The sequence below is a fragment of the Synchiropus splendidus genome, chromosome 14 (assembly GCF_027744825.2).
Source record: "Synchiropus splendidus isolate RoL2022-P1 chromosome 14, RoL_Sspl_1.0, whole genome shotgun sequence".
Classification (NCBI taxonomy): Eukaryota; Metazoa; Chordata; class Actinopteri; order Syngnathiformes; family Callionymidae; genus Synchiropus; species Synchiropus splendidus.
The window spans coordinates 19,830,878-19,845,014 of NC_071347.1; the positions used below are offsets into that span (position 1 = coordinate 19,830,878).

A 14,137-nucleotide genomic window follows, 5' to 3' on the forward strand; every position below is an offset into this window, starting at 1 on the left:
TTTAATTTAATTTTATGATTTTTTTTTTTTTAATACTCTGTCTTTGTTGTGACCCTCTCACAGGCCACTCAACAGTGAGCTCACGTGGCATTAGAGATTATAAAATCCTAGAGTTGTTTTACATCTGTTGTGGCAGTGATCACAAGAAAAGACTGACCGTGCTAGAAAGCAAGTGGACCTGGAGGAAAGTGGACCTACAAACGTAAGGATTTCAGTTGAAGACTGAGTCAATATGGACGTGACAGTCTCAGCTTGAGTTGGTGACGGAGCTCTCACTGATGGACGTCACGACACGAGGACTGGCCGAGGCCCACTGAGACTCCCGCCGTCTGCTGGCCAAACAGATGTTATTGGGCCCGGCAGATGTGCAGGAGCAATTGTGCTCTTAGCCGACGCATCGACATGAAAACCGACCCGCTGACGTGCAAACATGGGAGGCGCGATCAAAGCCTCTGCTTGGGGCTTGTGACGCAGGAGCTCAGACTCCACATCCTGCCCAGGATTTCATCAGGAAACAACAGCAGCGACATCCATGAGCCACAGCGTTTGGATTCAGGTGACTCTGCTGCCAGCCAATAGGAACGCAGAACTCCAGATCAACAACAGAATCACATCTGCTGCCTGATTCTTGACTCTTTTTGTACCACCTTCAGTGATGCTCTCCCCCTCATCACCTCACCATCTGCCTCCTCTTTATTTAACTTTCTGTCTGTCATCCTTCATCATCATCATCCTCATCCATCCAACATGGAATTGCACTCTTCAACTTCAATCTAAATGCTAATATCAGCCCAAATATTGACCATGTTTCTTTGCAAGAGGAACCAGTAGTGTTAAGGATTCTTCCTCTAGAGGGGAACAGAACCCACCATATATCTAAACATTCATTTATTTTTCCATCTCCGCATCAATTTACCTCCCATTCTATCTATCCAGCACCATCCATCCATCCATCAGACCAACAGCCTGTCAAGGCTGTATTCATCAGTCTGCCCCCCCGACCTATCACTCATTCATATATCTGTCCATCCAAACATTCACTCATCCACTCATTGTCTGTTGCTCTCTCTATCAGTTATCTGTCCATCCATCCATCTGTCTGTCAATTATTCATATATTATTCACTAATCTAATCCATTTAACCACTCATCAACCTGTCAGGTTATTCATGTGTCCATCCATCTCTTTCTCGAGTCAGCTCACCTGACTCGTCTGTCTTTCTACACTTCCATTCACCATTCTGCCTTTCCTTCCGTTCATTCATGTATTCATCCATCCATAGTCATGCATTCATCCATCCATAGTCATGCATTCATCCATCCATAGTCATGTATTCATCCATCCATAGTCATGCATTCATCCATCCATAGTCATGCATTCATCCATCCATAGTCACGCATTCATCATCCATAGTCATGCATTCATCCATCCATAGTCACGCATTCATCCATCCATAGTCATGTATTCATCCATCCATAGTCATGCATTCATCATCCATAGTCATGCATTCATCCATCCATAGTCATGTATTCATCCATCCATAGTCATGCATTCATCATCCATAGTCATGCATTCATCCATCCATAGTCATGTATCCATCCATCCATAGTCATGCATTCATCCATCCATAGTCACGCATTCATCCATCCATAGTCATGTATTCATCCATCCATATTCATGTATTTATCCATCCATAGTCATGTATTCATCCATCCATAGTCATGTATCCATCCATCCATAGTCACGCATTCATCCATCCATAGTCACACATTCATCCATCCATAGTCATGTATTCATCCATCCATAGTCATGCATTCATCATCCATAGTCATGTATTCATCCATCCATAGTCACGCATTCATCCATCCATAGTCATGTATTCATCCATCCATATTCATGTATTTATCCATCCATAGTCATGCATTCATCATCCATAGTCATGCATTCATCCATCCATAGTCATGCATTCATCCATCCATAGTCATGCATTCATCCATCCATAGTCATGCATTCATCCATCCATAGTCATGTATCCATCCATCCATAGTCACACATTCATCCATCCATAGTCATGCATTCATCCATCCATAGTCATGTATCCATCCATCCATAGTCATGCATTCATCCATCCATAGCACTTGTCAATCCATGAATTCACTTATCAATCCACTCATTTATTCACTCTGGTGAGACTTGTCCTTCACCTCATGACGTAGTTGTGTCCATCGATGGTCGCTCCATATCCAGCGCCGCGCAGGTTGCCAGAGTTTCCCACCACGGCGCAGCGCAGGCAGCGCCCGGCGTCCCAGGAGCCGTACGGAGATCTCCCAGGAATCACCTTCAACACAGCGACGAGGCAAATGCACCCTGAGAACTTCACACTGACGGTACTGCTCATCTTTATAAACACCAGGCTGTAAATTCATATCACTGTTCTGCAGAGCCGTGGCCTGTTAGTGCTCATGTCCCATTTGGCTTTTGAACACGAGTGTGACGCAGTAATGAGGCACCGACAGTGAAGTTACCTGGAACAACCGGAGCAGCACCTGCTGGATACTGTGTGGTTTGAACTGCGGCTGTAACATCTGCAGAGACACAGAGAGCAAGAGGGTCAGCAGGGAACGGCAGAGAAGAATCCCCAGAGAACTCTGACATCAGGTCGTGGTGGCAGCTGCTGAAGTGAAGAGGGCCAGAGTTCCGTCACCCACCCACCTCCCTCCAGCTCTTCAGGGCCAGTAACCAGGCCAAAGAACCACAGATCAAATGAGAGATGTAAGTCTCCTGCCAGCAACACCTCACTGTGATCCTGAGAAGCTGTCAGAGTCACGGCAACTGGCTCCTCTTGAAAAAGAGGAAATTTAAGGAGTCAAAATTGACATTAGCTTCAGTAGAAGACAGGCGAAAATGTAAAATTCTTCATGATATCAGATCAATATCAAATATATCAGCGAAAAACAACTTAAAAAAAGAAATGAAAAATCTTCAATATAAGTTGCAATTTGCAAATACACTCATATGTGTCTAGATTAAGAGATTAATAAAGCAACAAAATAGAGAAGACAGTAAACAGTGGACCAAATGATGTGACTTAATCCAGGTATTTATTCAGCCTGCTAAACACAGATTAATCCCTCTTCATGATTCATCTGATTGAGTGCAATGAAGTCGTGGACTCCAAACTGTCCCCTCACTCGTGAACAAGACCAACAGACTTCTAAAAGCGCCATGGATCCGGCAAGAGCCGCCGTCCAACAAAACCTCCTAATCTCCACGAAGCAGACAAACACTCCAGTCAAGTCCATAATAGACGTTTTGTCCTTTGTTAAAATGCACGACAGATTTTTACAAACCACCAATTATGGCTTCAGAGGAAGCAGAAGACAAAAATCACAACGAGACTGTTTGCCCCTCTTGTGTTTCCTTCTCTCTCTCCTGGAATCTTTTACTTCTTTGTAGGCGCTTGTTTTCCGCCGGCGCGGCCCTCATTCTGCGTTCCTGACACAGATCTCATTCTCTTCATTCAGTCTCCACAGCGCTCTCCTTGTGCTCATGTCTAATTCCTTCTCTTTCATTTCCCCTGCTCCCTCTTTGTTTTCACCGTGTCTTTTTTCATCCCTCCTTCTCCTGGGAACGCCGGCGCTCCACGCAGCAGTGACGATCAGACACAGCTAAATCTGTTTTATTGGCCCTGTCATGATTCGGTTTCTCTTCCGACATCTGCCTCCCTCCTCTGCTTCATCGCGCCATCCATCATCCTCTTGTATATTATTTACTGTCGGAATTAAACGCTCCCCCTGGAACTGCAACCTTATCGTGGTGGGGGAGTTTGTGTACCTTGAATGATCCTAGGAGCTATGTTGTCGGGGGCGTTATGCTCCTGGTAGGGTCTCCCATGGCAAACAGGTCCTAGGTGACGGGTCAGACTAAGAGCAGTTCAGAAGCCCCGATGACAAAACCAAAAACATCAAGGACCGTGACGTCGCCCGGCATGGCGCAGCCGGGGCCCCACCCTGGAGCCAGGCCTGGGGTTGGGGCTCGAATGCGAGCGCCTGGTGGCCGGGCCTCTGCCCATGGGGCCCGGCCGGGCCAAGCCCGAACGAATGACATGGGCCGTCCCTCCTGCGGACCCACCACCCACAGAGGGAGTCATAGGGGTCGGGTGCATAGAGAACTAGGTAGCAGTCGAGGCCGGGGGGCCCGACGACCTGGTTCGTGTGGACATTCTCTGGCTCTTGGGACATGGAATGTCACTTCGCTGGGGGGGAAAGAGCCTGAGCTTGTGCAGGAGGTTGAGAGGTACCGGCTAGATATAGTCGGGCTCTCCTCCACGCACAGCCTGGGCGCTGGAACCCAACTCCTTGAGAAAGGCTGGACCCTCTACTTTTCTGGAGTTGTCCGCGGGGAGAGGCGGCGGGCTGGCGTAGGCTTGCTCATAGCCCCGCAGCTCTGCAGCTTCGTGTTGGGGTTTACCCCGGTGAACGAGAGGGTCGCGTCCCTACGCCTACGGGTTGGGGACAGGTGTCTCACAGCGGTTGCGGCTTACGGGCCGAACAGCAGTGTAGACTACCCGGCTTTCTTGGAGTCACTGGGAGGGGTACTCGACAGTGCCCCAACCGGGGACTCCATTGTTCTACTGGGAGACTTCAACGCCCACGTGGGCAATGACAGCAAGACCTGGAGGGGCGTGATTGGGAAGAACGGCCTACCCGATCTGAACCCGAGCGGTGTTCTATTACTGGACTTCTGTGCCACCCACAGTTTGTCCATAACGAACACCATGTTTGAGCACAAGGGTGTCCATAAGTGCTCATGGCACCAGGACACCCTTGGCCGGAGGTCTATGATAGACTTTGTGATCGTGTCATCTGACCTTCGGCCACGTGTCTCGGACACTCGGGTGAAGAGAGGGGCAGAGCTGTCAACCGATCACCACCTGGTGGTGAGTGCGATCCGCTGGCAGGGGAGGAAGCCGGTCAGACCGGGCAGGCCCAAACGTATTGTGAGGGTCTGCTGGGAACGCCTGGCGGAACCCACTGTCAGTGGGGTCTTTAACTCCCACCTTCGGGAGAGTTTCTCCCAGATCCCGAGGGAGGTAGGTGACATGGAGTCTGAGTGGTCCATGTTCTCCTCCTCCATTGTCAGTGCGGCTGCACGCAGTTGTGGTCGCAAGGTCTCCGGTGCCTGTCGCGGCGGCAATCCCCGAACCCGGTGGTGGACACCGAAAGTAAGGGATGCCGTCAGGCTGAAGAAGGAGTCCTATCGGGTCTTGATGGCCTGTGGGACTCCTGAGGCAGCTGACGTGTACCGGCAGGCCAGGCGTGCCGCTTCCCGTGCAGTCTTGGAGGCAAAAACCCGGGTCTGGGAGGAGTTCGGAGAGGCCATGGAGGAGGACTATTGGTCGGCCTCGAAGAAGTTCTGGCAAACCGTCCGTCGACTCAGAAGGGGGAAGCAGTGCCTCACCAGTGCTGTTTACAGCGAGGGTGGGAGACTGCTGACCTCGACTGGTGATGTTGTCGGGCGGTGGAAAGAATACTTCGAGGGTCTCCTCAATCCCGTTGTCACGTCTTCCACTCAGGAAGCGGGGACTGAGGACTCGGATGGCTCTCTCATCACCCGGGCCGAAGTCACCGAGGTTGTTCGTAAGCTCCTCGGTGGTAGGGCCCCGGGAGTGGATGAGATCCGTCCGGAGTATCTGAAATCCCTGGATGTTGTAGGGCTGTCGTGGCTGACACGTCTCTGCAACATCGCGTGGCAGTCGAGGACAGTGCCTCTGGATTGGCAGACCGGGGTGGTGGTCCCCCTGTTTAAGAAAGGGGACCGGAGGGTGTGTTCCAACTATAGGGGGATCACACTCCTCAGCCTCCCTGGAAAAGTCTATTCCAGGGTACTAGAGAGGAGACTTCGGCCAATAGTCGAACCTCTGATCCAGGAGGAACAGTGTGGTTTTCGTCCCGGTCGTGGAACACTGGACCAGCTCTATACCCTCCACCGGGTGCTCGAGGGTTCATGGGAGTTCGCCCAACCAGTCCACATGTGCTTTGTGGATTTGGAGAAGGCGTTCGACCGTGTCCCTCGCGACGTCCTGTGGGGGGTGCTCCGGGAATATGGGGTGCGGGACCCTCTGCTAGGGGCTGTCCGCTCCTTGTATGACCGGAGCAGGAGCATGGTTCGCATTGCCGGCAGGAAATCAGACCTGTTCCCGGTGCATGTTGGTCTCCGCCAGGGCTGCCCTTTGTCACCGGTTCTGTTCATCACTTTTATGGACAGAATTTCTAGGCGTAGCCAGGGGGCGGAGGGGATCCGGTTCGGGAACCACGGAATTTCATCTCTGCTATTTGCGGACGATGTTGTTCTGCTGGCCTCATCGGACCGGGACCTTCAGCATGCGCTGGGTCGATTTGCAGCCGAGTGTGAAGCGGCCGGGATGAGGATCAGCACCTCCAAGTCTGAGGCCATGGTTCTCGACCGGAACACGGTGGTTTGCTCTCTCCAGGTTGGTGGAGAGGTCTTGCCTCAAGTGGCGGAGTTTAAGTATCTCGGGGTCTTGTTCTCGAGTGAGGGAAAAAGGGAGCGTGAGATTGATAGACGGGTTGGTGCAGCGGCGGCAGTGATGCGGTCGCTGTATCGGACCGTCGTGGTGAAGAGAGAGCTGAGTCACAAGACGAAGCTCTCGATTTACCGATCGATCTACGTTCCCACCCTCACCTATGGTCACGAGCTTTGGGTAGTGACCGAAAGGATGAGATCGCGGATACAAGCGGCTGAGATGAGTTTCCTCCGCAGGGTGGCTGGGCGCACCCTTAGAGATAGGGTGAGGAGCTCGGTCATCCGGGAGGAGCTCGGGGTGGAGCCGCTGCTCCTCCACATCGAGAGGAACCAGCTGAGGTGGCTCGGGCATCTGATCCGGATGCCCCCTGGACGCCTCCCTGGGGAGGTGTTCCGGGCATGTCCTACCGGGAGGAGACCCCGGGGAAGACCCAGGACTCGCTGGAGAGATTATGTCTCCGGTCTGGCCTGGGAACGCCTCGGGATCCCCCGGGAGGAGCTGGAGGAGGTTTGTGCGGACCGGGAAGTTTGGGCTTCCTTGCTCCGAATGCTGCCTCCGCGACCCGACCCCGGATAAGCGGCAGAAGAAGGTGAAGGTGAAGGTGAATTAAACGTTTGATGCACCACTTTTTGGCTGCAGAATCCATCACCGTCTCAGCTTCCCTTGATCGGAGGACCTGGTCGTGCCCCGCATCTCATTTTGATCCTCGGCTACAGGCCTCAAACAAGAAGCCCAGTTTCATTTTCAGAACCACTTACAAGGACATCACTTAGACCTCGCGTCAAAGGCTTAGCTGCTGTTGACCTTCCAGCCTCGCACCAAAGTTACGTTGCTCAGTGAAGTAACTTAGCAACAACTCACACCGGCAGATTGAGATATATGAGCTCAAACTGAACCTTAAAAATGAAATTTGCATAAATACATACATAATTTTAACCGCTGCTGAGTGAGGTGTTTCTCACTCAGGACACCATAGAAAGACTATATACATTGGAAACGCCTTCGTATTCGCCCTGAAGAGCCGGAGGAATTTCAAGGTGAGAGGTGCTGCCCCTCCGGCACAATCCTTGAGTGAGCAGTCGGAAATTAATGGACCACTGCTTGAGTTGAGTGGCCACTCACAGATGCTATGAGAGGAGTCAAGTCAGCTTCACACTGGCTGCTTAACTGAGCGAACTCTGACTCCAGACTCCACCACGGACTGGCGTCCTCCTTGTTCAAACCTCCTTTAATGATCCAAAACAAGCCTGCTGTCATCCCGCGAAGCCTTTCAAATCGCTGGATTAGAAAGAGACACCTGGTGATGTCATAAACAAAGACACGACAATTCCGCCTCACTCGCCTAGCGCAGAATCCTCTCCCATCTTCCGATGTTGGCTTCCCACACCTGTCAATCTCTTCGCTAATCATCCGCTGCTTAACATTCCCGCCCTCCTCCTCTCGCCCGTTGTAAGATTATCCAGCTCCCATCTGCTCGATTTTCCGGCACTTCTTTTATCGACTCGCCTCAATCCTTGACCGTGACGCTGACCGCTGGACCCTGTCACCTGCCTTTTCTGGACACATGGTCAGCGCTCCTCTTTCACGGATCAGGACTTTGAGAATTGTCAGACTCTTCTCTAGATGGAGATGGAGCATGAAGATCTCGGAGATACATGGAGGTCCGGGTCACCTCCATATATCGCTAAGTCAGGTCGAACCGAATTGCTTCTCCCCGTCACCTCTCACTCACTACCTCACTCTTCCAGAATATAAAAGACAGCCCTTCTTCTCCACACTGTTGCAGAGTGACCTCATGCCTTGGCAGCTGCAGAACAGTGTTTGCAGTTTTGTGCTGCTGGAGAGTCGCCGCGCCAGAGCCAGCGTCGTGGGGGAGACTCAATTCTCAAACCAATGTTTGGGGAGATTTATTTAGCCGCTGAAATCTCGATGTCTCTCACGAAGGAGTTACACCGAGAACATGTTGTGCTTGAGCACGGCTTGGCTTGGATACAAGGAGGGATGAGGAGGATGAAGATTTGTGATGATGACTTTCCCAGTGGAACGCATCTGCTTAGTCATGTGACCTACACGCAAACACGTCTAATGCCGCTGCTGATGTCATCAAAGACACACACAAAGTTTCCATGGGCACGAATAATGACGTCGGTTTTTGCATCATCTCTAATCAGATCTTTGACTTTAAAGGAAGGCGTGTGAAGAAAATAAACATTTTTTTGGTGACTTTACCTTCTGCTATTTCACTCAATTTATATTTACCTGACTTTATTCTGGCTGTATTTTTTATTAAATAATCTGAATACCTGGACTTTATTAAGTTGAGCGAGCAGTCTACAAGACAGTTTTGGCTCAAAGGAACATAAGGTTTTATAATGAACTGTATATGTTTTTAGAAATTATTATTATTATAATACTTTGGTAAATATCCATTTTCTTTCTTAGGCTACCATCCCAGCTACTCGGGGTGAGAGGCAGGGACACCCTGGACAGCTTACAGTAGGCAGACCACCACACACACACACACACAATTACAAGTTAATTTGTCTGCAATTTATATTTTCTAAAAGAAAATTCAGGCCTCTGTTTATGTATTCATCACTTCTACTGTTATTCCCATCAAAGTATTTTCCTCTATAATGTTCTCTCGCTGTCTTGTTCCTCAGCACCGCTGTGAGGACAAATGCTGGTTTGTTTAAATCTGAGGAGTAGCATCACTGACTGTGGTGAGGACGTGGGAGGCAAAGTACAGAAGACATGACACTTTTATTCTAGTGATTTAGAAAAAAGAACAACAAACGTTTATGAAATGGGCATGTAAACACATTTATGCTTATATTGCCTCGCTGTGAGAGTCTTCCTTCACTCACACTGTGATTTTAGTGACTTCAGTGTTTTTATTATTTATTTCTTCAAAGCTTGATGAACAGTAAATATGCTAGCGCAGAATAATCAGTTGTTGCGTAGACTTCAACACAATACGATACGCAAAGAAGAGGGTACACACTCAAATCTTTGTGGAAAATTACACTAAAGTCTTATTATAAAGTTATATTTAAACATATGAATAGAATAAAATTGGTGTAACTTACCACCCACCAGTAGTAGACATCCGAGGACAGCTCGATGTTGTCTCTGGTCCACACAGGGGAGATATCAGGGTCATAGTTCTCGTCGAACCAGTCGGAAACTCCAGGGTCCCCGACGCAGCGAGGGCAGGCACATGTTCTCTGCGTCTGGGTGTCGGTGGGCAACTGGTGGTGGGCGCCGGCATAGTTGGGCACCAGCTTTACCCGCCTGGACTCCTCCCAGCCCGGCGGCTCAGGGTAGCTGAAGCTGATGCTGCCTCGTAGCGAGACGGAGAAGAAGAGCGAGGTGAGAAAGATGAGGACCAGCGTGCCCAGGAGGACCCAGACTCTCCTGGAGCATCGACCCTTTCCAGTTTTCTCAGCACCGCCTGCCATCCCGCCACCTCCAGCGCCGTTGCTACCTCGGACCCCGGTAGCCTCTCCTCTGCTGAGCCAGGGCCTGAGCTCCGTGAGTCTGGGAGCTCCCCGGAACGGCCCCCCTCCCCATGATCCCCAGCCCCATCGTCTGTCTCTGTTCAGGGTGGAGGACGGGATGCGGCCCCCCCACGGCCATGTCCCCACCACTGGGCCTGCCACTGTCCCCAGTAGAGCTCCCTCTGTGCTGCTCTCACGGCGGAAGCAACCTCCGAGACGTGGAGAGGAGAATTGAAGTCACTGAAGAACAGAAGGTCTACGACACAAGCGCTCACAAACTGACGAAAAAACAAAGTGACACGCTCCGTAAGTCTCACAGTTGAGCGACACTCTCTCCCTCTGGACTCTCTCCTCGGCAGCTCATCACACACTCGCAGTTACAGTTTATATTCACTCTGGATTCTCAGCCTCAAGTCCCTTTATTTCGTTGCGAGCCGTGCCTGCCTCTTCAGCTGCCCTTCTTTAAACTTTCCCCGTCTCTCTGTCGTGGCCCCCCGTTATGTCCATTTCTCAAGATTCATTCCGTCCATTTTTCAGATCACCAGCCCATCTGAAGTAAAAGGTCCACATCGATTGCGCTTCCATCCGCGGAAATGATCAAGGAAAAGGCTCAAGCGCTTTTCTGCTTTTTTTTTCTGTTGCACTGATGCGCCACAGCCAAAGAAAGCTGGCAGGCTACAGGAGAACAGTAGAGAGAGGGAGGGAAAGAGAGAGATGGGGGAGTGGTAAAAGGGAGGAGATTGGTCCTAAAAGAAATTCCTTCATCTCCTTAGATTTGAGAAACTCTTTCCTCTTGGACTTTGAATCAATGCAAATTATTCTCTTCGGTCCAGTCCCTCCATCGTGAGTTTTCAAGATGTCGCTCCGCTCGTCAAACCATCCGGTGGTTAGAGATATTCAAATCTGAAATAAGTGTCGTTTGAATTTCCAATAACAGTATGTAGTGGACTGATGGATGTACTTGAAAAGAAAGATGAGTCATCCAGAAAAACCGAAGAAAGGCCCCATCAGCGGCCGAGCAGGTTCAGCGAGGGTACGAGGGAGACAAAACCAATCAAGCCCAAATCTCATCTTCTTTCCAGCTGGCTTTAAGAGGACGAGAGGAGGAAGGGCGGGGACAGCATCTGTCCTGCGGCCAAGAGAGTGTGTGTGTGTGTGTCTTGTCTGCCAGTGGCGCCTGTATAATTGTGTTCTACAGCTGCGCCAAAGAGCTTCTTTGAGTTTGGACGGAAGGATAAGTTTCATGGGGCTGGTGAGTTGGCGGCCGTTGCTGTTCACTTTTCATTGTTTCAACCCCCAAGTGAGTCCAAGTCAACAGCACCTGCTGTACTCACGCTAACATAAGATTGTCTGCAGCAAACTTTGGTTTGGTTCCTGGCCATCCAAGGCACAAACAGCAGCCCCCTTAAAGGCTAGGAAAGTGTGTTCGGGGACGTCCAAACAATTTGTACGGTGGACTGATTTCCAGGTCCGTGAAAAACCTGAGGACAGAACAGAAGAAGACAGATACATCACTGTACTTTCATGTCTCGAATTCAGCTGACACAACAGTTTGATGCAGTGTAGCTTCATCCACCTTCAAAACCCAACCGAATCACCACAGAATGTAAATGTGAAAAGTCATTTTCCTGAAATCCACTTGAAGACCTTGGATACATTTGGATTTGGAGCATCACAATCATCCATGAACTTGCACCTCAAGAAACTTTGTTTCTGGTACTGGGAGCAACCTACTGTAGGGTAAACTGTAGAATGTGTCTTTATCTTTAGGACACTGGAACAGCTAAGGTTTTTTGGGTGCCATTTTGTCTTCAAAACTCAGAGGTCTGGACATGGGGAGGTAAGGTTATTTACACATCCTGTGCATTATTTTACAGTGGTCAGATCACAGTGAAAGTCGCCATGCTAATAACCATGGCTATTCAACAGTAAGTCCCACACCTTAAAAGACAAATGTTGATCCGACATACTTCCTTATCTACTGCACCTTCTCTGAGGATTTGGCAACCTCCACGAGTTTTGACCTGTTCGGAGGTCTCTCTTAGGGGCACACATGGCTTAAACAAGCCTGTTAGAGACTTCTAGAGACGAGAGACTTCCTGTCAATCACCAAAGATATGTGAGACCCAGCAAGTCCATAAGAAAGACCAGAACTCACTATGAGAGGTCAACAATTCTGTGGCATCTCCTGATGCTGATACATCAACATTTCGAATTGAATACAAGAATGTCAGTGTTTTGATCGGAAGACATATAATGGTAAAAGTGGCCACTCAAAGAACCGTTTCTTTAGTCCGACACTGGCCTCTGGTGATCTTCTAAATCAGATTTGAGTCACTGATTCTCACTTCCAAGCCATTCCAAAATGGTAATCTGACATACTGGGCATTTCCCTCAAGGCCGATTTAAACCCCTGCTTTAACTCTGCTATGCTTTTGACACTGTTATGCCACTGGGGCCACATAAAACCGAGGCAGAGGAGCCTTTAGTCATACAAGAAGACATCACAACCTCCAATTACATTTGTTTTCTGGGTCCTCGTCCATTTCCTACCTCTCAGCCCTCACTCTTATCCCAATTAAATGAAGCGAGGAGGATTTAATCAGATGCAAGTCGATAGAAGTTGGCATTAAAATGTGAAATCTTCCAAACCTGCTGAGTTTAAACGACTGTGTCCGCTGTCAATGTAACTGCATCTCTTCCTCTTATGCTTCAGTAGCCTGTTCTTCCACTCTTGGTTCTTTAACACCATCAGTGTTCACACAGCGGATGTTCTGCTTGAATCAGACGCACTTCCTGTTGACCTCACTCAGGTGAGTGGGATTCTGTACATCAATGAGTCTGAGGCAGGTAGGTCAGATCATAGGGACTCACTTGGATGTGTGGGACTCAAACTTGTCCAGCAACTGTAGCTAGGTGGATTCACTTGGATTGGTGGGTTTCGACAAGCCTGTAGCACACACCCACTTCCCCTCTAGCTGCTCCAGTCACAGACTAATATTTGTGAGACTCATAAGTCAAAAGGAAAGAATGTGATGTAGAATATATTTGGGGTCATCAGTGGCCCACTGGCAGCGGGACCCCTGAGGTGGGTTCACAACACATAACACTTGATAAGAATCACACTGTAGCATCAATGGAACAGTGATTCCATGGACAGTTCACTCCCTAGAGCTTAAAGTGATCCACAAGTTGTGGTTTATTTCAGAAGATAAAGGACAACATGATGCAGTATTTTTGCAGGTCTGAAGTCCGCATCCAACATCTGCTGCTTACTTCCCACCCACTTCCAATTTCTGCTTACCTGAGTGGCACAACATGTTGCCTTCATGGTCTTTGCCTCACTCTAGCAAGATTATGCAGCTAATGACAGACAAGGACAAAGCAGCATGTAATATTTAAGTGAAACGTCTGCCAGAGTGAAGTGGGGAAGCAACTCGTCCTTGAAACAACAAGAAAACACAGGTGCACAGAAAAAAACACTATTAAATATAGTGAGAGTGAAACATCTCTCACTCCAGACTCCAGAAGATGGAAACTCAAATCCTTGAGCTGAACTCAGGGGAATGTTGCTTCTACATTTGTTTCTACAGTTTCAACATCTTCTAAGACAACATACTCTCATTTATAGCAAGACGACATTTGACATTATTATGAGTGCAGAATACCCACCATCATGAGGAGACAACTAACAGTAGAACAGGAATAAGTTGAAAAGATGCAAAGACTTGATAGAAAAACAACCATCGAGAGATTGTCGTGATGGAGTCTGCTCCTCCAAGGAAATTAGTCTTATTACTAGAAATGCCGAACTGATTCAAATCCCGAATGTTTTGGTTACCAGAGTCTAATCAAGTCGAAAAAAAAACAGAGATCTTTCCTCAGGATTAGGAGTTCAAATATGTTGGGAGAATGGAGCGTAAGGTGGGGTGGAAAAGTGCTGCGACAAAATTTACCAATCACATGACCTGGTCATGACCTTTAGGTGGTGACTAACCGAATGAGGTTGCAGACACAGGTGGCTAAAAGGAGTGTCTGGAATAGAGAGTGCATAAGAACCTCATGGAGAACGCCATGATATTGCCTGGAA

General features: G+C 49.0%; 1 protein-coding gene across 2 annotated transcripts in view; it reads right to left on the reverse strand.

Annotated features, from left to right (window-relative positions):
* Nucleotides 1–14,137, reverse strand: part of st3gal2 (ST3 beta-galactoside alpha-2,3-sialyltransferase 2) — a 43,300-nt gene that overhangs the window by 7,780 nt on the left and 21,383 nt on the right. For both annotated transcript variants that reach the window (XM_053884913.1, XM_053884914.1), the window contains exons 2-4: nt 9,637–11,528; nt 2,526–2,585; nt 2,205–2,338 (exon numbers count right to left, since the gene is read on the reverse strand). In XM_053884913.1, coding sequence (XP_053740888.1) covers nt 2,205–2,338; nt 2,526–2,585; nt 9,637–10,008 — 566 coding nt within the window. In that variant the 5' untranslated portion in view covers nt 10,009–11,528. The remainder of the gene's footprint in view (nt 1–2,204; nt 2,339–2,525; nt 2,586–9,636; nt 11,529–14,137) is intronic.